The sequence below is a fragment of the Chlorocebus sabaeus genome, chromosome 2, assembly GCF_047675955.1.
Source record: "Chlorocebus sabaeus isolate Y175 chromosome 2, mChlSab1.0.hap1, whole genome shotgun sequence".
Taxonomy (NCBI): domain Eukaryota; kingdom Metazoa; phylum Chordata; class Mammalia; order Primates; family Cercopithecidae; genus Chlorocebus; species Chlorocebus sabaeus.
In genome coordinates this window covers 49,757,581-49,779,753 of record NC_132905.1, presented here as the reverse complement: position 1 = coordinate 49,779,753, position 22,173 = coordinate 49,757,581, and the positions used below count along the sequence as shown (strand labels likewise).

Genomic DNA, 22,173 nt, shown 5'->3' with positions numbered 1-22,173 from the left:
GAGCAATGTCCTGTCTATGGGCCCTGTTACTTTTCAGGTAAATATAGTTCAGCCTTGTTTATCCAGCTTCACTGGGACCAAGCCCAGTTCAGATCGTCAGCATCAGAATAGTCTGGGAATGTGTTGCAGGATAGTTTTTTCCTGTAGAAAAGAATAGCCGCTGCAAAGTTTCAGTAAGAGCATTATCGACTGGGGAGACTCTCGTTTATTTAGAAAAGCACCTGGTTCAGATGGAGGAAAAATTACTTTGTCCTAATTGCTTCACATAATAAGCCAGAGATTCTAACGAGCAGGCCAGGATAAATGTTTTGCATGGCATAATCAAATCAGTTAACAAGAATCAAAGAAAATCCAGCTGATGGTGTTTCTGGGCAATTTTTGCATCACGCTCTGGTACTCATGTGTAGACATTTATGCATTACAGAGAAAGACTAGTTTATGTGTAGGTTTTTGTGTATAGCATTTTTTTTTTGTTCAGACCCATTAGAACTTCTACACCAAAATGACCTCCTATCATCACTCTGAATAATAGTCAGGGGCTTCCTCTCTTACTCGGTGCATTTTTTAGACCACGTAGCTTGAATAGTTATCTTCAAAGACAGTTAACCATGCAGTCAGTTTTATACTTTATAATCACCTCTAATTTTGATGCAACATGGTTTTTTGCCAGTTGGATCGTCCCTCTCATTTATTTAACACATCTCTATATTTGTTGGCTACTTTCTCAAATCACATCTACCTTAAGAATTCAAGATTTGCCATCATTGATTAATTCATGAAGCAGGAATCAAGCTCAGTAGCTAATTTCTCAAAAATGGTCTGGAAAATCTTTTGTAAAATGGCAGTGTTACTGGCATTGAGGTACACGTTTTAAATTATTTTTAACCTTAGTGGGTTCATAGAGCTAATATGGTGGATGCTATCTTCTGCCAGAAATACAAACATATACACACATTTTGCATGTTTTTTCAAAAGGATTTGTAGACCCATATAGCTTACCCAGGGATCCTCGAGGGTTAAGAACTTCTGTTCTAAAGGGACATCTTAGATAGAGATAGTATTTATTTTCACTTAATAGTTAAGATATTTTTGTTAAAAATTCAATAGTTTCATCATCTTTCACCACAGCTTAAATCCATATGTGTAATATTCTGTGTAGATATGTGTAATTAACTGCATTGAAAGTGACCTACTTTTCGGAATTTCTGTTTTATGAGGTTTTTCATTTTATTTTAATCTATTTTAAATATTCCTTTAAACCTTTTCAACTTTCTAAGTGAGGGCTTTTTCTTTTTTAATTTATGAAAGTGTTTCTTTTTTATTTTTGTTAATCTTAAAAGCACATCTATCTACAGCCCTTTGGCTTGAATATTTGATTTAATATTTGCATTTGAAAAAGTTCTTTAAATATGACATTGACCTTAAAGATTTTGAAAGTCAGAAGCTACATTTAAATTTAATTCTAGTTCTCTGTTATTAAAATAACATTGACTGAATCTCAGAATTAGGTGATAACTATTTTACACGTTTTTGAACATTACCAAATGATAATTTTTAGAATTAAATAAAATGCAAATCCAAGGGGCTGCAAGAGTTTACTATATGCAACTACATTTTTAGTGTAGTTTACAGAACTTACATAGAAATAATAAGTTATTTTAGTGGCCATATATACTGGTGTCTTAGTCCAGGCTCCTACAACAAAATAGCATTAACTGGGTGGCTTATAGGCAACAGCAATTCATTTCTTACAGTTCTGGAGACTGGGAAGTCAAAGATCAAGGCACCAGAAGATTCAGTATCTGGTGAGAACTCACTTTCTGGTTCATAGATGGTGCCTTCTAACTGTGTCCTCACATAGTGGAAAGGGTAAGGGGACTCCCTGGGACCTTTTTAAATCTTTTTCTTAAGGGTACTAGTCTCATTCATGAAGGCTCCACTTTTATGATCTAATCACCTTCCTAAGGCCCCACCCCCTAATGCCATCACCTTGGCAGTTAGAATTTCAGCTTAGGAATTTTAGGGGGACACAAATATTCAGATCATGAATATATATATTTTCTTTCTCCATCATTATGAGTAAGGATTTCATGTACATATCCAGTGCAGCTTTCATCACCCCCTAAGCAGAAAAGCTGCACTACCACTTCAAACCTACAACTAAACGTAATGTAATGAAATCCATGATGTAAAAGATACAGAATCAAATCTAAGCCTGCTAAAGGTTATGAGATAGAAATTCTGAGATCCCTATAAATAAAGTAACTTTGGTGGAAACCATCTTCCATAGGTACCTGCTTATTTGTGAATATTGTCATGAGGTTATATAGTACTTTTCCTCCTACTTTATTGATGTGTGTGGAGGTAGAACCATTTCTGGAGAAAAGTCTCACATACATGACAGTGAGCTTGTGGGTTTGGTGGTGGGTCATGCTGATATGAAATCCTTGTCATCACATAAAGACATGTATATTTGTGTGCACACATCGAATACACTAAAACGGCATTTTTCTAAAATGCATATTCTTTCATAGATTTTATTTCTAAAGTCAGGACTTGTCTTAGAACTGATAATGTGTTATACTACCTAAAATAATAGTGCAAAGAACAACTGATGGCATCTTGGATGCAATGAAATGCATTATATAGAAACATGTCAGAAGGTGCCTCAATAATGTTAAAGCAACTCCTCAAGAATATTGAAATTACAAAGATAATTTATTTGCTAAAGACACAGATTTTGGTGATAAAACAGATACAGTCTGGTGAGTAATTTTTCAAACGCTTTCACCCATCTTATGTGACTCATTAGATCATAAATTTGTAAACTCAATGTAAATCACCATTGAAGAGACATTTCTTATGTAATATTTGGTGCAGAATCATGTTTATGTAACATTATGATTAACAACAATGAATTATTGTTCAGTGTAAATGAATAAATTTTAACTAAATACAAAATCTTGGAAAATTCTATAACATTGATGTTGAGAGAAATTAATGTTGTACAAGATGAAATATCAAATAATATCATTTTTAATAAACAATTAAAACTAAAACACTTTCAAATTTAAAATTTAGCCTGATCTATATAATACCTTTTTTAATCACTGTATATTTTTAGTGTTCATGTGAGAAAAATATTCAAAATTTTTTTTTCAGTTGACATCTTAGCTCCAAAATTAAAAGAGCATTTTTTAATGGGAGCTGGTTTAAAACAATTTGACATGAGTTAGATAACAGTTTGGCAAATGTGTCTGTGCTCAGTTTTGCTTCCAAATTTGGACTTTTAGACTTATTGTCAGTCTCAGAAAGAAATAAGAAGCAGTGCAGATAATTAAACATTTGCCTTGGGGGAATTATTTGCAGTTAATTAAAGCCACACACTTCGGGTATATATTAATACTTGCTTCACTGGTTATTAAATTTGAATCATATGTTAACTACCCAGGTTTCTCACTTGTCCATCAAATGTTGCTTGTGGCAGGTTCAAGAAACAAACTTTCTCATAATTTTCCAAACCATGTTGTTTAAAGCTATCTCCTAATTTTGAGAGGAAATGAGTGGAGAGAGACAGAGGGAGGGAGGAAAAGGAAACAAACAAAGAATAGTTTGTTTTAGACTCCATCTGATTCAGCTCTGTTAGGGAGTTAAAACTCAACCAAGAGACACAAATTCAGTAGAGACTCCATTTGTAAGTAATCAAGGTGTTGGTGTACCACCCCTAGCTTTCTCCATGGCCACATGCTTACAGGATTAGCTTATGACTTTTAGATATCTTTGGATTGCTTTCCTTTCAGCAGCATGAAAAATATCTACTAGACTATAAGCTCCATGAGGGCAGAGATTTGGTGTTTTGTTTCCTGTTGGCTCCCCAACTTCAAGTACAGTGAGGTGTGATGGCTCACACCTATAATCCCAGCACTTCGGGAGAATGAGGCAGGAGGATCCTTTGAGGCCAGGAGTTCAAGACCAGTTTGGGCAAAATTACAAAATCCTACCTATACAAAAAATTAGAAAACTAAGTGGGCATGGTGGCCTATGCCTATGGTCCTAGCTACTACAGAGGCTGGAACAGGAGGATCACTTCAGCCCAGAAGTTTGAGGTTGCAGTGAGCTACAGTTGCAGCACTGCATCCAGCCTGGGTAACAGAGACTCTTTCTTAAAAAAGTGTCTGGCATATACTTGGCCATTATTACATGTTTGGAAAATGAATGAGAGACCTACTTGCTGTCTTCCTGTTGATCCATTAATAGGATCATTCCAATGCTTTTTTAAACAGCCTCCAGGGAGACCTAAATATTCAGCAAGGAGCCCTTTGTAGTTTTGCAATAGCCCATAGTCAGGGAACCCTTTTAGCCATGCTTTTTTCCTGTAACCATATCCTATAACAAAATAATAATAATAAGTGTACAATTATTCCATGTTTAAATGTGCTAAACCAGGGAGGGAATGACCTTGCAGAGACCAGAAGGTCTGCATTCCCTCTATGCTATTGTTCTACTGTTGTGGTTCCCGAGGAAGATGAACTTAATTACCACTGGATTTCAAGGTTCTGTATCTGACTTTTTCAAGGACTCAAGACTCCCACATGTGAGCAACCACAGTAATGGAAGCATTAAGAACATTAAAATTAGATAGTCCTTTAATCTTCTCTATTTTGCCTTCCTTTTATATTCTTTCCTACAGTTCAAAGACTTTCCCTGATGCAAAAAGATTGCTTTTATTTTCTTATTTGTTGCAAAAAGATATCCCAGCTAGCTACATCTCTGCCTTTGTAAGCTTTGAGCAGATATCTCACATAGTATGGGGGCAGGCCGGGGGGGGGGGGGGGGGGTGGGAAGCGCCTATTTATTGGCAAACATATGTATTTGTGGTTATTTTTTAAAGTAATAAATTCTATTTTTTTCCTCAAACATAAATCTATCATGTTAGTGCTGAAAGCTGCTCTATTTCCAATTTTAAAATGCTGACCAAAGGTTTTGCTTGGTTGTTGTTAGATTCTGCAAAGGATGACAATATTACAAAAGGCGATGACGTGACAGATCATTCTGTGTGTGACCAAGATCATCCCGATGGTAAGTTGTGAAATCCTTTGTTAGCTTTTCTTTTCTTCTGCTGTGAAATAGGAAAAAAAGAAAAAAAAGAAAAAACCCACAGACTTGAATTTTTCTGGAAAAATATTGAATTATAATAACACTTTATTAGCACTGAATACCAGTTGATCAGTAGCTGCCATCTTTAGATGACACTTCTGCCTTCCAGAATCCTCATCACTCATTACTTTTGTGCCAGGCTGGCTTCATTTATTTTGTTTATTGTTACTTGCCTGAATTCTATAAGCACTGGGTTTGCAAACACTGAGATGAATGTGTTATAACAATGAGAATAAATATTTCATTGAAAAACATGGAGAATAAATGCAGGGGATTAAATCTACGTATTCTTGGGATATTAAGAAGGGAATATAGAACAAACAGAAATGAAACAATCTTTAGAATAATAACAGAAAAAAAAATTTCCTGATGTAAATCAGTTCTTCCACCCAAAACATGACAGTACACATTATATTTATAGGCAAAGGAAAAACTCAGAACAGACATCTGCATAGCTTCATGGAATTTCTGAAGATAAATGATAAAGGCTTTTTAAGCATAGTCAAAATCAGGTAGTAATTAAAACCACCAGGATCAGATTAGTCTTAACTTTCTTCTTCCACAACCCTAAAAGCTAGAAGAAAATGGAGTCACAGTTTCCAGAGCTCTAAAGGGCACAGTTTCTATATTTAATGAAGTTATTATTTATACATGAAGTCAGAGCAATATTTTCTCAGGAATACAAAGATTAAGAAAATCTGCCACCCTGTTATCCTTTCTGAATAAACTAACAGAAGGCCTGAGCAAAAACAATAAATATAGAAAGGAAGACAAAACTCAAGACTGAGGAAGGCACATTTGAAAGGGACTATATGGTAAGAGACTAATTAAATGTATGAAAATGTTGACATAATTATGTTCTATCAAATAATTTTGAAATAACTATTCAAAATTAGGATCAAAATGTCTTACCTAAATATATGTCTTTAACATTGAAATTTATAGTATGTGTTGTTTGAAAATGAGAAAAAGGAGAGACTAACATTCAATAATGAAAGTCTAACTTAGACTATTTCTCCTACTGAAGACAACTAACAAAAAATACATATATTTATGTATTATATATTATACATATACATATGGAGAGAGAGAGACTATTTAAAGGCATCAGTGAGCTAATAAGATACTGAAGAACTGTAAAGCTAAGTTCTGGGAAGCAATGAATCTCCAGATATGTTAGCCCAGAATTTGAAACTCTTTTTACCTTAGGGCGTTTGCTGATTCTACAGAAGGTGTCTGGAGCTCCGTTGCTGAAAAAGGCTATGGCTCCTGATAAACTCTCTGTTTTGGGGTTGAAACCCCAAAGATATGTATCCTAGCAGGAAGAATGAATGAGCAGTAGATTGGCCTTGGACTGCTGCCCAGCTTCAAATCATCTCAATCCCCACATTAAGTTAAGACCAGCCCAGATTGCTAGTCCCCTCAGGCATCTAAGAAAAGCAAATGTAAAATATTTACCAGGAGTGAAAAAGAGTATTATAGGCTTCAAATCATTTATATAAATAATTAGCAAAATATAATGTCCTGCACACACATAAAAAATACCCCAAAAAATGAGGGGAAAAGGATAACATGAAAAACAAAACAATAAAGCAAGAGAAGTAAGTTCATATGAGCTGAAAATATTAGAGTTATAAACACAAAGTATAAGATAATTATGCTGAGTATGTATAAGGAGATAAAGATAAGATTGGAAATTTTAGTTGAGAACTAGGAATTCAAAACAAAATAAATTTTGCAATGAAAGAGTCTAGAAGTAAATGATACTGCAAAAGAAATTAAGAATTCAATGAATGAATTTATGATTGAACAACATATTAGACACAGCTGAAAGAAGATTCCTGAACTAGAAGTTAGGTCAGAATGTACCGAAAATTAAAAATAGTAGGGGAAAAAAGGATGGCAAACACTAAAGAAAGGGAAAAAGATATTAAGGATCTTATGACAAAGTCTATCACAAGTACAGTTGGAGTCCCAGACAGGAAGGAGGGAGACAACTGGGCAGAAGCAATAGTTGAAGAATGTGGTGAGAAATTTCCCATATTGATGAAGGACATCAGAGCCAAATGTTCCAAAAGCCCTTTGAACTTCAAGCAGAATAAATATAAATAAATAAATACACAACCAGGCCCATCATAGTAAATAAATAATATATAGAAATATAAATATTATAAATAATATAAATAAATAAATCCACAACAAGACCCATCATAGTAAAATTCCTGAAAACCAAAGAGAAACAAAACATCTAAAAAACTATCTTCAAGCACTTGGACTGATAGCTGACTTTTCAATATGGATAATGAAAATAAGAAGATAATACACCAAAATAGCTGTGAACCAAGAATTCTAAACCCAGGGGAATAGTATGTTTCAAAAATAAAGGTAAATGAAGGACGTTTTGGACCAAAAAGAAAGGCAGAGTTCATCACCAGAGAATTCTGGTGTTCTGCAAGTAGAAAGCTATTAATCTCAAACAGAAGGCCAAAGATAAAGGAAGGAATTAAGAGCAAGGTAAATGGTAATTATTGGATAAGTCTAGATAAATATTGATGGCATAAATCAATACTGACAGTAATGTCTTATGGAGTTAAGATATACATAACCTTAAAATATACCACAATAATGGCATTTATTATTGGAATGAGGTAAATTAATTTTAAGTGTTCAAATGTTTTTCCATTAACATGAAGAGTAAAAGTACCAGTTAGTGTTGAAACTTTGTCTCAGTGGCCCCTGAGAGTCAGGAAATGAGGTGAGCCTTGTAATTGCCCAGCTGGCTGCCTGGAGAGTTTCCAGGCTGTGGTGCAGAGAGGAGGAACCCAGGGGGAGCCCAGCAAACTCTCCACATGGAGGAGACAGAGGTGAGAGTCCTGGAAGGCCAAGGTAGCTAATGTTTGCAAGGTAGCATTCTACAGAGAAGAGAGCTCCACAGCGGGAATGCTCAGAGGTCTACAGAAGGAACCCCTCAGTCTTCAACTGGGTAGGAACACTAACAAAGATCTGAGAGGGTGATACCTGGAGCTTACGCAGGGCTAGAAGAAGTGCCTGTTCACACCAGCCAGGCTGGAAAGCCTAAACATTCATAAAGAACTCGGAAGGTTTTTGCCTTAGTAGTGGAGCAAAACAGGCAATAGACTAACTGCTTCTCCTGTCTTCCCCAGTAGAGCTTAAAAGTGAGACTTGAAAGGATCAGAATATCTCTTGACTAACTTAACTTAACTGCATTTTAGAATGACGCTCAAAAATATTTATAAAAATTATAAATATATCTCATACCCAACAAAGTAAAATCAACAAAATTACCAGGCATGCAAAGAAGTATTGCAAGACAACTCTCCATGCATCTTTCATATTTCTGCATATTTTGTGAGCAGAGGCACTGCTTGTATCTTTGAAAAGGATCATGTTTCTCTTCAAATTAAAGAGCATACATACTTATTGTGAATTTTAAAAGGTTCAGAGAGTCTTGAGATTCTCTGATACGGTTTGGTTGTCTCTCCACCTAAATCTCATCTTGAATTGAATAATCCACACATGTTGTGGGAGGGACCCTGTGGGAGGTAATTGAATCACAGGGGTGGGCTTCCCCATGCTGTTCTCATGATAGTGAAGAAGTCTCACGAGATATGATAGTTTTATAAAGGGGAGTTTCCCTTCACACACTCTCTTGCCTGCCACCATGTAAGACATGCAGTTGCACCTCCCTTGCCTTCCACTGTGATTATGAGGCCTCCCCAGCCATGTGGAACTGTGAGTCCATTAAACCTCTTTTCTTTATAAATTACCCAGTCTTGGGTATTTCTTCATAGCAGCATGAAAATAGACTAATACATTCTCTAAGTTTAAGATTCCTCCCCTATGATATCACCCGCTGAGTGTGCAGGAATCAGCTGGTCCACCTATGGCACCATGTGGGAATCAGGACTCAGAGAACAGACACTAATACTCTGGTTACTGTGATTTCTCTGAATAATAAACTGTTCTTTATCTTTGACCCAGAAGTCTTTGTCTTCTGTCAGCATCCATGGAATTGTGGCTCGAGCAGGGTAAAGTCTCAGAGTCTTCATAGTTCTTGACAGGAATCAGGAAAGTATGACGCACAGGAAAAGTCCATAAATGGAACTCAACTCATAAATGATGCAGATGATAGAGTTAATATGAGAGGGCATGTTAAAAGTTGTTATAACTGTATTCCATGTACTTACAAAGTTAAAATTAGGACTGACCATGTTAATTCGAGACAAATAAGTTATAGAAAGATCCAAATTGAATTTCAAGGAATTCAAAACACAGTGCCTGAATTAAAAATTATACTTGATGAGAACAGTGGCAGATTAGATACTATAGAAGAAAAGATTAAGGAATTTGAACATGTAGCAATAGAAGCCATCCAAATAGAGTAAGTGACTAAGGGAAAAAAGAGCATCCATGAGCTATGAGACATCTTGAAGGGTGGTTGTAATTACAATGTACATGAATGTGAATCTCTGAGGGTGAATGTGGGAGGAAGGGACAGAAAAAATATTTGAAGTAAAGGTGATTAAAAATGTGTCAATGTGATGAAATTATGAACCCATGTATGCAAGAAGTTCTATGACCCCAAAGTATAAGAAACGTAATGAAAATTATACCTAAGCACATCATAATCAATTTGTTTGACACCAGCAACAAAGAGAAAAATCGCAAAAACAAGCAGAGGAAAATTACAAGTTACAGACAGAGGACAAAGATTAAGATAAAGCAGGCCAGTCACAGTGACTCAGGCCTGTAATCCCAGCACTTTGGGAGGTTGAGATGGGCAGATCACTTGAGGTCAGGAGTTTGAGACCAGCCTGACCAACATGGTGAAACCCCATCTCTACTAAAAATACAAAAATTCGCAAGGCATGGTGATGGTGCCTGTAATCCCAGCTACTCAGGAGACTGAGTCAGGAGAATCACTTGAATCCAGGAGGTGGAGGTTGCAATGAGCCTCCTGAGCTGAGACAGCACCACTGCACTCCACCCTGAGTGACAGCAAGACTCTGTCAAAAAAGAAAAAAAAAAAGATAAATAAAAGGTCTCATAGGAAACTAGAAACTACAATGACATACAAAAACATGATGAATCTCACAAATGTAATATTAAACTAGAGAAGGTATGAAAGCATATATTGTTTATTATATAATCTCATATATATCAAGTTCAAAAAGCAGGAAAAATATTAACATTTAGAAAGGCTTGCTTAGGTGATAAAACAATAAAGAAGACCTAGGTAATAATCACTATGGTAGGGTTTTGGTTAAACTTTGGTGATTGGAGAGGAGATACTGCCTGGGAGGGGGCCATGAGGTAGCTGCCTGGCTAGATGGTTATCATAAAAATATATAGTTTTTGTATTTGTATTTGGTTAATTGAGATCTCTATATTTTTGTGTGCTTTTCTATATGTATGTTGCAATTTTATAAAATTGGCTAAAAGAGGAAGAAATAAAGAGAGGAAATGAAGGGAATGAAGAAAGGAGGAAAGAAAGGAAGCATCAATGGCAGAGTTTGTTGTAAAACTAGATTATAGCTGGCAGTAGGAGGAGTTACACATTAACCTGACTCCATAAATACAGCTCAAAAACTAAAAATCCCACCATGTTATGGATTCTGACAATATGTTACCTTTCAGAATATCTCTGAAAAATTGTACAATAATCACAAATAGAATTGAATAATAATAAAATTAAAAGAAGATATCTTACTTTCTAAATTCCCCAAAAAGATCACATGAGAGTATACTCAACAATGCAAATAATAATAACAACTAGCAGCGTAACAAAAGCCTAATGTATCAAACAAGATGACAGAAACACAAGCAAATGGTTATGACAGTAAGTGTAATTAGGTTACTTTAATAAGTGTAAAAGCCACTCAGATTGACTTAAACTCAATACAAATGTAAAGCTTTAAAAGTATAAAGTTAGAAAAATGTGTATTTGGGAAAGGAGCATCAAAAGAAAACATGAAGAACTACTTTAGAATCTATTCGGTTAGAAGTCTAGCAAAAAAATCGCCAGTGACAAAGAGTTGGTTATTTGATATTGATAACAATTTAAATTTCTGATGAAATATAATGATGGGGTTTTATGTGTCAGATGATATGGTAAGATACAGTACAAAAAAAACCTGTTGAAAATGTAATGAGGAGTTCCCAGATACACTATTATTAGTCAATGACAGAACAAATAGACTAAGAATGACATGAAATGTTTGAAAATTGTGCTTAACAGGGTAGTCCTTGCTACAGGAATAGACAGGCTGGTCAATGAAACAGATGAAAGAGTTTAGAAATAGACCCAAGTAGATCTGGGATTTCAGCACATATTCTGGCTGACATTTCAAAGACAGATGACTCAATCAATGGCATTAAAACAACTAGTTGGCCATTTGGAAAAATGAACTGAATCCCAACCTCATTCCTTACACCAATATAAATTCCAGAAGGAACAGAGATGAAACATAAAAATGAAACTATAAAAATACTAGAGTAAAAGAACCAAAGATTATTATTCAGCACTAAAAAGAAATGAGCTATCAAACCATGAAAAGACATGTGGGAAACTTAAATGCATATTACTAAGTGAAAGAAGCCAGTGTGAAAAGGCTACATACTGTATGAATCCAATTATATGACATTCTGGCAAGGCAAAACCATGGACACAATGAAAAGATCAGTGGTAGCCAGGAGTTGTGGGGTAGGGAGGGATGAATAGGAGTACAGAGGATCTTTAGGGCATTGAAAATACTCTGTATAATGCAATAATGGTAGATACATTTCATTATACATTGCCCAAACCCATAGAATGAACAGTTCCAAGAGTGAACCTTAAGGTAAGTTATGGACTTTAGTAAGAGTTACATGGGATATCTCTGTACCATCCTCTCAATTTTGCTGTAAATCTAAAACCGCTCTACAAAAATAGTATTTTTAAAAAACAACAAAATAAAAAAAAATTACAGGCTGCTTTTTTAACTGTGAACACATACTTGCAGACACAGGATGGTATGCATATGTTATGAAATGCAGGCATACGCATATCTGTAATGTGTCTGCATATGTCAGTATATTGCATAAGAGGAAAATAGCAAAATTGTAATAAACAAATGTTGACATAATAAATAAAGGTTATAATGAAATTAAAAATGAAAACTAGTAGGAAAATATGACCTAAATGACAAAGAGCTAATTTTTTTATTTGAAAAAAGTGTGTGTGAACCGATAAGAAAAAACAGAAACAATCTAAGAGGAAAATGGACAAAAGACTCCATTATAATTCACAAAAGAAGATATATAGTCATTAAAAATATGAAGAGATGCCCTATCTCTTTATTATTAAAGAAATGCAAATAAAATAGTATCCTCTCTTTTTGAACTAGGTAAGATTAAGTGGAATCGAAAATATACAAAATTAGTGGAAAGAGGATTTCCAAACATGCCTGCATCATATTAGTGGGAGACTGAAAGGTATAACCTCCTCATCAGCAATTTTGGCAAAACCTAATAAAAGGTAGAATGTTCATACTTTGATGGAAAAATTATGCCTCAGAGATTTATCCTAAACTAATACCCACCCAGACTATGGAGATATTTATTCACTGAAACGTTCACTGCAATATGATGTTTAATGGCAAAAAAAAAAAAAAAAAAAAAAAAAAAAGTGTAAACACCTGAAAACTCACCCATAACATGGAATATTGTGTATCTTTTAAAAATGAGATTTCCAAATCAATTGTAATGACAGAGGATGATGCTTATTAAAATATGAAATAAAAAAGCAGGACTCAAAGTGTAAATAAGTTTTGATCCCAGCATCTATTTACATATTTGAGCATATGTCTGCATCTATGCGTGTATACACATATACAAGAGAAATATGACAACTCACAATATTAAAACTGGCCATCCCTTAGTCATAAAATTACCCACAACTCTCAATGCTCGTATGCATTTTTAGTGTATCCATAAGGAAATTGCATTTCTTTTGTAACGACAAGGGAACAAAATAATTTTAAAAATAACTTACAATAGGAAAGGAAGTTTTATTGACTCTAGGAGAAAACCAAGGGTATCTAGAAGATAATCAAATTCACACTAATCTAGGCTTAACTTTTGCTCTTAATCTGGGATATTTTTAGACATTTTTATAAAAGTACATTTTTTAATATTAACAGCAATCAACTTTCAAGTTTAACAAAAAGACACAATTTACATGATTTCTTCAACACAAGCATTAAAGACACAAAGTCTTTGTTCTTAAGAAAACTTGAGCATCTAATAATCTGCAAGCAATAAAATTGTATTGTTGTTGCTATAGTTCAGAAACAGTCCATTTATAAAGTGAGTTTAGGTTTATCCCCTAGAAATGCTGAAATCTCGACTGATGTCCCCAGACCAATTTTTATGCAAATTAATTAAAACTAAAGCATTAGCTTGAGCCAAACTTAATTACCAAGGCTCCAAGAAGCAGTCATGTGATCTATTTCTAAAGAAAAGCGAATGAATTTTTGGATTATCTGTTCTAATGGTCTCCTCCCATAAGTATGGCTGATTGAGTTCACTGCATGAAAAATATATACATAAACTGTGGAATTCTTTGTGTTCTTTTGTTTCCTCGGCCAGGAGGGATTAGGGCAGAGGACAGTGGGGAGAATTCAACTAGTCTGAATATGAAGAGGGAAACATAAAGCTTGCCCCCATGGGGTCAAGAAAGCAAGATGGAATGTGTAAGGTCTGCATGCACTGAGGAGAAAGGCAGATGGGCTGGAAGCCCGGGAGGAGTCATTAACACACAGCAGGCCTGGGTGCAGCGCAGGGCGCTCATGCATACCTTGTCTTTATGCAGTAGGCCAAAGCCTGCCTCGTTTTCAAAGCTAGGCACCTTGTTTTGTTTCTTCCCCCATTTTTAACTGTATTTAAGAAAGATGAGAAAAAAGGTATTTCTATTTCAAGAAAAGATTGTCAAACTACGTAAAGCACACAGGTGAAACAAATCAGGGGAAAGAGAGAAGTTTAGAGGACCAGGAAGAGAAAATTCCAAATAGCACTTTATCCTCAAAGTCAAGGGTCAAGCCTTACAGGTCACAGACATTCCCTGGTGTTCATCAACAGCCTCAGGTGCCACCTCAAGCAGGCCCACCTTTTCAGCAGTGCCCCAGGCTCTATTGAATGGTGACCTTCTCATTCTTGATTGAATTCCTCTGAAAATTTATCAAGTGGAGCACTGGGACCAGGGGACACACAGGAATACAGATTTTGGCCACTTCCCCTCTCTGGATGCTCTACTCTTTCCCTTCATGGTATAGACAAAGTCGGGTCACAAATAGTGAGTTAAAAGTCCCTGCAGCGACCTGGTGTGATGATTAGGTGCAATGGCCAGTTCCCTATATCAACAGTGACAGAGAATGAATCTCACTCAATCACAGTGAAGGTTCCCTCTCAGTATCAGCCACACAATAAACAATAAAAATGTGACTGGAAACTTCATCTGAAGACATAGCCATTAACCTAGGAGATTACCTAGTTCCACAGCCTTTTTTCTTTTCAGTACATGATGAAATTAAAGGCCAAAAAGGTTGTGATTTGCCTAAGACATCCAGTTATCTTTATTCCCATTCCAGGGTTCTCTGCAACAAATATAATGTGTAGGGTGCTTAGTAGCATAGGGGACTCTACATTGTTGTTAAAGGATGCAAGAGAAAGTAAGTTATAGTCCTTAATGACTATTTACAGACCTTGATGAGTACTCTAATAGATGTCCAGTGAAATAGACATTGATTGATGACTTCGTATTAAATAGGTTCTGGGAAGGAAAATATGAATAAAACAAAATTTCTCCCTTAATCTGATAAGAGAGACAAACACAGACACAACTACATCACGGTGTGATCAGGATAATACTAAATAGATGAATGGGCAAAAGAACTCAACAAGCAAAGATATGAAAGTGATTAATTCTGCCTAGTGATTCCAAGAATGCTATACAAAAAAACTAAATTGCTAGTTTAGCTGTGAAAGATGAGGATAATTTTCCATATAGGAAAGGAAGAAAAAGGGTATTTCAGCCATTGGAAACATGTGCTAAGTAAGTACAAAGGCAAGAAATAAAGTAATATATTTAGAAAATGATGATTAGGTTGGTATATAGCACAGGGAAAGACAGGTGATTTGGCCCAAAGACAGAAAAGAGGGACATTAAGCAGAAACAAGAATTACTTAGAAGTTTTATTTCTCAAATGTTGTTTTTTTTTTTTCTTTTTTTTTTGAGACGGAGTCTCGCTCTGTCGCCCAGGCTGGAGTGCAGTGGCCGGATCTCAGCTCACTGCAAGCTCCGCCTCCTGGGTTCACGCCATTCTCCTGCCTCAGCCTCCCGAGTAGCTGGGACTACAGGCGCCCACCACCTCGCCCGGCTCGTTTTTTGTATTTTTTAGTAGAGACGGGGTTTCACCGTGTTAGCCAGGATGGTCTCGATCTCCTGACCTCGTGATCCACCCGTCTTGGCCTCCCAAAGTGCTGGGATTACAGGCTTGAGCCACCGCGCCCGGCCTCAAATGTTTCTAGAGTGCAAGTAGAGACTGAGAAAAAGTAATTAAATTTGGTTAGACACCTAACTTACACATATGTTTTAGCTAGAATTTTTTCTTCTAAGCTATCACTCAATATTTTTCCCTATTTTTGAAATTGTTTCATTATAATTATTAAATTATATAATATGCAATTGTTATAAAATGCAGGTTAGCAAAATCAAAATCCTATGAATTTAAATCTCAACAACCACATTTGAGATACAGCCTTTCAGTTTTTGCCCCTGATAATATAAATGTGTGTAAGGACACATGTCCTGTGTATGTAGTTTAAAAAAGTGGAATTGCATTTTACCTTCTACAATCTTTTTAAACCTCATAATATGTCACTTAGTGGTTGCCTTCAGATTGGTGAAATGTTGCTGTTTAGACTTTCTGTAATCCTTAAATTAGAAATTCATTGCTATTTTCTATTTTCTATATCTATCATCATTTCATGTTTCATTTTGCTCACTACCCTTGCTTTCTTAGTGAACTTGAGTTTGATATCTAAAACATTTATTTGTTTCTTAATGTCTCCATCAATTTTTTATTCATTCAATCTTCTCATTTCCTTACCCACCAATTCTTATATTTCAGGTAAATACAAAGACACTTTCTATAGTTTTTGTTTTTCTGAATATATCTTTTACAAAAGTATTTTCCTTCAGCATAATTATATTATGTTTTAATTTTTAAGTACATTCTTTGTTTGCATAGCGAGAAATGGCTCTCCAAGCAAGACATTGCCAGGAGATTAATTAAAGATATTGCCTTTACTTTCTATAACAGAATCCTTCTCTCCATGCAGTCATTCTGTGGTCCAGACTTATCTGTAGCAGATCTGAAATGCAAAACCCGTGGCCCTAGTTTTATCAGAAATGGGGTTGAAGTCCTCCCATCCCAGTTCTTGAGACTGATTTTAGAAACTTGATTTTAGAATTTTTACATGAATCCTTGTTAAATGTCCTGGCTTCATTTAATTTACTGAGAGTATTTCAGCCTTCATTTTGTTGTCTAATATAGTCTTTATTCAACACAGTTTCCCATAATCCAAAAATCTGCTCAAAGTGATTTTTTCCTCAGAAAGTGGAAATTGTTTTATATCTTAATAGAAAGAAATTTTTTTCACATATAATGCTTGGTTCCAGCAACTGTATACTTTTTGAGGACAAGCACTATATCTATCTTACTTAAGATCTACTCCAGCAGCAGGCATATTTACCACTGGTGGCACTCAATACATTGTAGAATGAATAACCAACAGTTCAGTCATCATCATTCTATATAGTATCCAAAGGTGAGAAGGGTGGAAACTGGGTTGAGGTGAAAGATTTTAAATTGCTTTCTGCTGCATATTTTGTGACCCATAGTAGCATGACATAATCTAAGGAATAAAGGATGCAGATGGAATCCTTATATATTTCTGGTGGAAGTGTAAAACGGAACAAATTCTTTAGAACACTGTTTTGCAGGATCTAGTAAAGCCAAACATATATATTCTCTCTTATATAACCTACTTGTTCTCTGTCACTTGGTTTATACCCAAGGACTATGAGTCCATTAAAATATGTTGCCAAAAGAAACATTCAAGCAGTTTTATTTTAGCAGTGTTATTCATAACAGCACCAAATTGAAAACAATTCAACACTCATATGACATAGTATATGCAGACAGTAGAATAGTATATATCAATGAAAAAGAATGAACAACTGATACACACAGCAACTGGAATTAATTTCACAGACAACAGTTATAAAAAAACCTAAAATACAAAAGAGCATATGGTACATGTCACATTTAAATGAATTTCTAAAACACACCACACTGTTACCTGGTGGGCGTATGAACAGGAGGAAGCCACTGGTATGAGAATCGTTTTTGATCTGAATGGTAATTACACAGGAAAATTCATGTGTATATATCTAAAGCATCATAAAGATGTACACTTAAGGTTTGTACATTTTACTGTGTGCCAGTAGATCTCAATTTTAAAAGCCAAAAAGCAAAATAAAGACATTTCCAGGCAAAACAAAAAGAAAAGAGGGATTGTAGTCAGGTGGAGCTGGTTATGATTTTTGAAAGCAGAACTGAGATCACAGCACTTACTTTCCAGGGGTAATGTGATGATTAGAGATAATACGTGTGAAGTATCTAGGGACAGTCTGGCATTGTTTATGGGATCAATAATTTGCAGATTCACTTACATCTTCTAGGCCAGTGCTTCTCAAGCTTTAACTTGCATACAAATCACATGGACATCTTGTTAACACAATGCAGACTCCGATTCTGTAGGTCTGTGATGAGGCCTGAAATTCTGCATTTTTGAAAAGCTCTCGGGTAATTCCAATGTTGCTTGTCCAAGGACCATACTTTTGTTAGGGACAAGCTCCCCCAGGACTGCCACCCCCACCCCGAACAATGCAGCTGAAACTTACCCCGAATGAGATGATATGTGGTAAAGTTAACCGACAAGCAACCCCAGGGTCTCTCTCCACCATATAAACCCCTCATTTTGTAAGCTGAAGGCTGCCTCCTCTGACTGGTGGGGCAGCCGGGCAGGCTAATAAACTTACTCGCCTGACCTTGGGTGTCTCTCTCTCTCTCTCTCTCTCGTCCTTTCTCTCAGCTAACCTTACAACTTTGAGTGGCAATGGGGAAGAATAAGGATGAACGGGTTTTTCAAAAGTGGAAAGGTCTTGATCAAGTTCAAATTTTAAAAGGCCTTTCTGTGATCAAATCACAAAATAGAATATAGCAGAAGAAAACGAAAGATCCAAGAGACAGATGATATATCCCTAAATGAGGAAAGAAGGCAGGAGGCTAGAAAGTGGGAAAACCGAAATATTTTGCAGAACCATGAAGATGGCATTTCATTGAACTTCAGGAGTGATGAAAGAAAATCATCAAAAAACGCTTAAGGTTTTTATATTCAGTGATCAAATAGATAAACATGCTTTAGTTTTAATTATTTTATTGGATCCTTTTGGTTAAAACTGAGCTCAGGAGGAGTGGATATTACACAAAAGGCATGATTTTTCCCTTATCTGGGTCCTGCTAGCAGAGAATGAATCAAGGGGACGTAGTATCTTGGGCAGTTTAAAAATAATTGTATCAGAGAGGAAACTCTAAGATGAGGAGTTATGTAAGTCAGCTTTGCTGCAGTAACAAATAACCCCAAAAAATCCCATTGGGGGCTCAACAACAAAGGCTGGTTGTGTCTCTTTTTAGCCCTGCTTGACTGTGTTCCACATGCTTTCCCTTCAGGATCTAGATGAAGGAACATGGTCTATTAGGAGCAAAAGAGCTGCAGGCAACATACAATGGATCTGAAGGCTTCTGCTTGGTTGCAGTACGCATGATGTCTGTTCCAGTGCCATTTCCTAAACAAGTCACATGAACAGACCTGTGCCAACGTGGTGGGAACATACACTTGCCCCACAAGGGCCACTGCATTTTTGTCACAGACAGGGAAATATAATCCTCTTATAGGAAGAGTTAGAGACAAGTTGAAACCATAACGCCACCACAGGGATGGACTCAGGCAAAGAGTCCACGCTCCTCTCAATCTGCTTTGCATCTATAACCAACCCCAGCTCTAGAATTTTTTAAAAAAATTTCCATAGTTAAATATCCTCAGCACAAAATCTTTCATTAGCCTGAGGCAAAATGGACAGATTTCAATTTCCTCTCTTAATGAGCACTTAAATGTTTTAAACTCTACAGGGGAGGGAAGGAGGAGAAGCCAAGGGGTGTGGAAGAAAAACCATTACTAGATAATCAACCTAAGAGTAATCAAGAGTTGGCTGAATTCTCTCCTGACCTTTGCTGTATTTAGTATGTGTCTTAAGAGAATGGCTGAGTTGTTATCCCCCTAGTTCCCTTGTGCCCACATGACTCAAGTTTTTTATGCTCTGTTGATGGAAAAATGAAAGTGCAAGTAGTGTTTTCATTTTCTAGGAATCCTCACTATGGGAAATATTTGTATCTTAAAAGGAAATTAAATGTAGTTAACCCATATAGCCCAGAAATTATTGTAAAATTTGAAAATTTCCAGGTTGTGTCCTCTATCCACATCCTGTGCATTGATAAGCTATATAAGTATGGCAGTTTCAAATCAGTTTCAAAAAAAAAAAAGATTTTTTCCTAAATTATCAGGATATTTCTCAGAAAATAATTGATATAAATCTGACAATTAGAAAAATTGTATCTTTGCCTTCCACTTTAGTTTCAGAACTGTTCTCTATCTCTCCATGCACGATTAAAGCATGGTTTCTGAAGGTCAGGAATAAAGCTGTGGTCATGCATATCACATTTCTTTTATTTTTCAATCACTGTTCTGAACAGGACAAGAGAATGATTCAACGAAGAATGAAATAAAAATTGAAACAGAATCCCAGAGCTCATATATGGAAACAGAAGGTACTGAAACCAAAATATATTGTTATCTTAGAATGAGATGAAACGGTGAACCATGACTTCTGTATATACCTGTGTGTGTGAGTGGTATATGTGTGTGTTTTAAGCAATGATTACTGGAGGATAACAAGAGTGCTCAACTTGGTGTACCTATCGAAACTTGAAGGGGGAAGAAAGAACTCTAACTTTCTATGCCATAGTCTCTGTATTCTCTCAATGATTCCAACTAAGACATCCCTGACTGTCTGTCTGTCTCATTCTTTTTAGAACTTGCATCAAACCAAGAAGATGCGGTGATTGTGGAGAAACCAGAAGTGATTCCATTAACAGATGACCGAGAAGAAAAAGAAGGTGAAAAAGGTAGGACTGCTCTTAAATTAACTCATCAAGAATAGAAAGTTTCTGTGGATTCCTGCCTAGAATTAAACCATCAAGTTATTCTCATGCAATTACAGTTTGTAAAGGGGGAAAATGAGCATTTCCTTAACCCCAAATCTCCTTTTGAAAGTCAAGTAAAATCTAGAAGTAGCAAAATAAGATACTTAGAAGACTTATAGCAACTACATATAGCATAAGGATGTTTTTGTTCTTCATTTAGATTCAATTTAAATTTTTAAAATTACAGTATTGAGAAAGCCTATAAGAAATTAAAATTATGGGCTAGAGGGATAAAGTTCATAAAAAGTCTGAAATGGCTTTAAATAAAATAGACTGACCTTTTTGTATGGATTTCATCTGTCTTCCTTCGTATAGTAATGATGAAAGAAACAATTTATGTAAAAGAAGCAAGTTATATGAACCTAAATTGCAAGTTTGTTTGCTAATATTAGGATGCAATCATATTGAATACTGTTTTAAAAAATAAGTAGCATTATAATGATTTCTGAAAACTCAAGAGGAATGAACACTCCATAAATATTAAGGCAGCATTCAGGGAAGAAGCCAACATATTGGAGTGAAGATAGAAATATTTTTAAAAATATGTTTTTAAAAATTATTCTGAGTAATTCAGGATTAATTGAAGAACTTAAAGAATTCAGTGTTTAAATATAAAGCAATCTCTTAAAAGAAGCTCATGAAATAATTTTTGTTACAGTATTCCTAAATCATACTGCTCTTAAATAAGTATGTATTTTCAAAGCAGTTGCAGAGTAATAACTTGATAGGTCTTGTTTAAAGAACACAGTGATCAATTTTGTTTCCAAATTAAAACTCAGACATGATCTCAATTGTAAAATCAGGTCAATAGCAACTACAGCTTCCAAATTATGAACTCTTCCTGGCAAGGGCATTGACACAGTTTAATTGCTAAACCATGTTAGAGATTTTGACACTTTTAAAATTTTGACTGCATTTACAGTACGACATTCTTCTACGTCTATGCCTCTAATAAACTTTTCTCTATTGCAAATCCTAGTTCAGACTCACGACTCCACATTCCTGTCAAGTCAAATAAAGGGTATATTTGAAGTTATTTCATGTCTAATATTGATAACTGAGAATTGATACAACCCTTACTCAGAATCAGATACATGGTATTGCTCTCTTCAATTGCAGTTTTAAAATGTAAAATAGACAATGCTGTGCGTGTTAGCTTAATTTCTCTCTAGCAGAAATTGTTTGCTTTGTTTATTGCATTTCAAGAAATGCAAATGGTAAAGAGGAACATCGAACAGCTGTATGTTTTCCTCTTTTTGACTTGACCTATAAGAAAAAAGCTGGCATTCCGCACACATTGACATGTTTCCCTTCTCCCAGAGCCTTCCCAAGCATCAAACACTACTCTGATGACTGAAGAAGTAAATACCCACCTTTCCTCTCTTCCTTGTAAATATGCCAATCTTTTTCTGATAATGGTGGAATAGCATGTGGGAAAAAAGCAAGGTGAAATTCTGCTCCTTGCTTTTAGCAACTATGAGGTTGAATTTCTTTGTTAAAATTTGACTTTTCACTGTAAGATGATTACCAATGCTGGTAGTCTTGAATTAACCACATTTTCTCTCCCATA

The 22,173-nt window shown here is 35.6% G+C and overlaps 1 protein-coding gene across 6 annotated transcripts in view; it reads left to right on the top strand.

Moving 5' to 3' along the window:
- MACROD2 (mono-ADP ribosylhydrolase 2) overlaps positions 1-22,173 on the top strand; it is a 2,124,972-nt gene that overhangs the window by 2,037,208 nt on the left and 65,591 nt on the right. For all 6 annotated transcript variants that reach the window (XM_037985372.2, XM_007960545.3, XM_073008401.1 and 3 more), the window contains 3 exons: positions 5,002-5,079; positions 20,094-20,168; positions 20,433-20,525. In XM_037985372.2, coding sequence (XP_037841300.1) covers positions 5,002-5,079; positions 20,094-20,168; positions 20,433-20,525 — 246 coding nt within the window. The remainder of the gene's footprint in view (positions 1-5,001; positions 5,080-20,093; positions 20,169-20,432; positions 20,526-22,173) is intronic.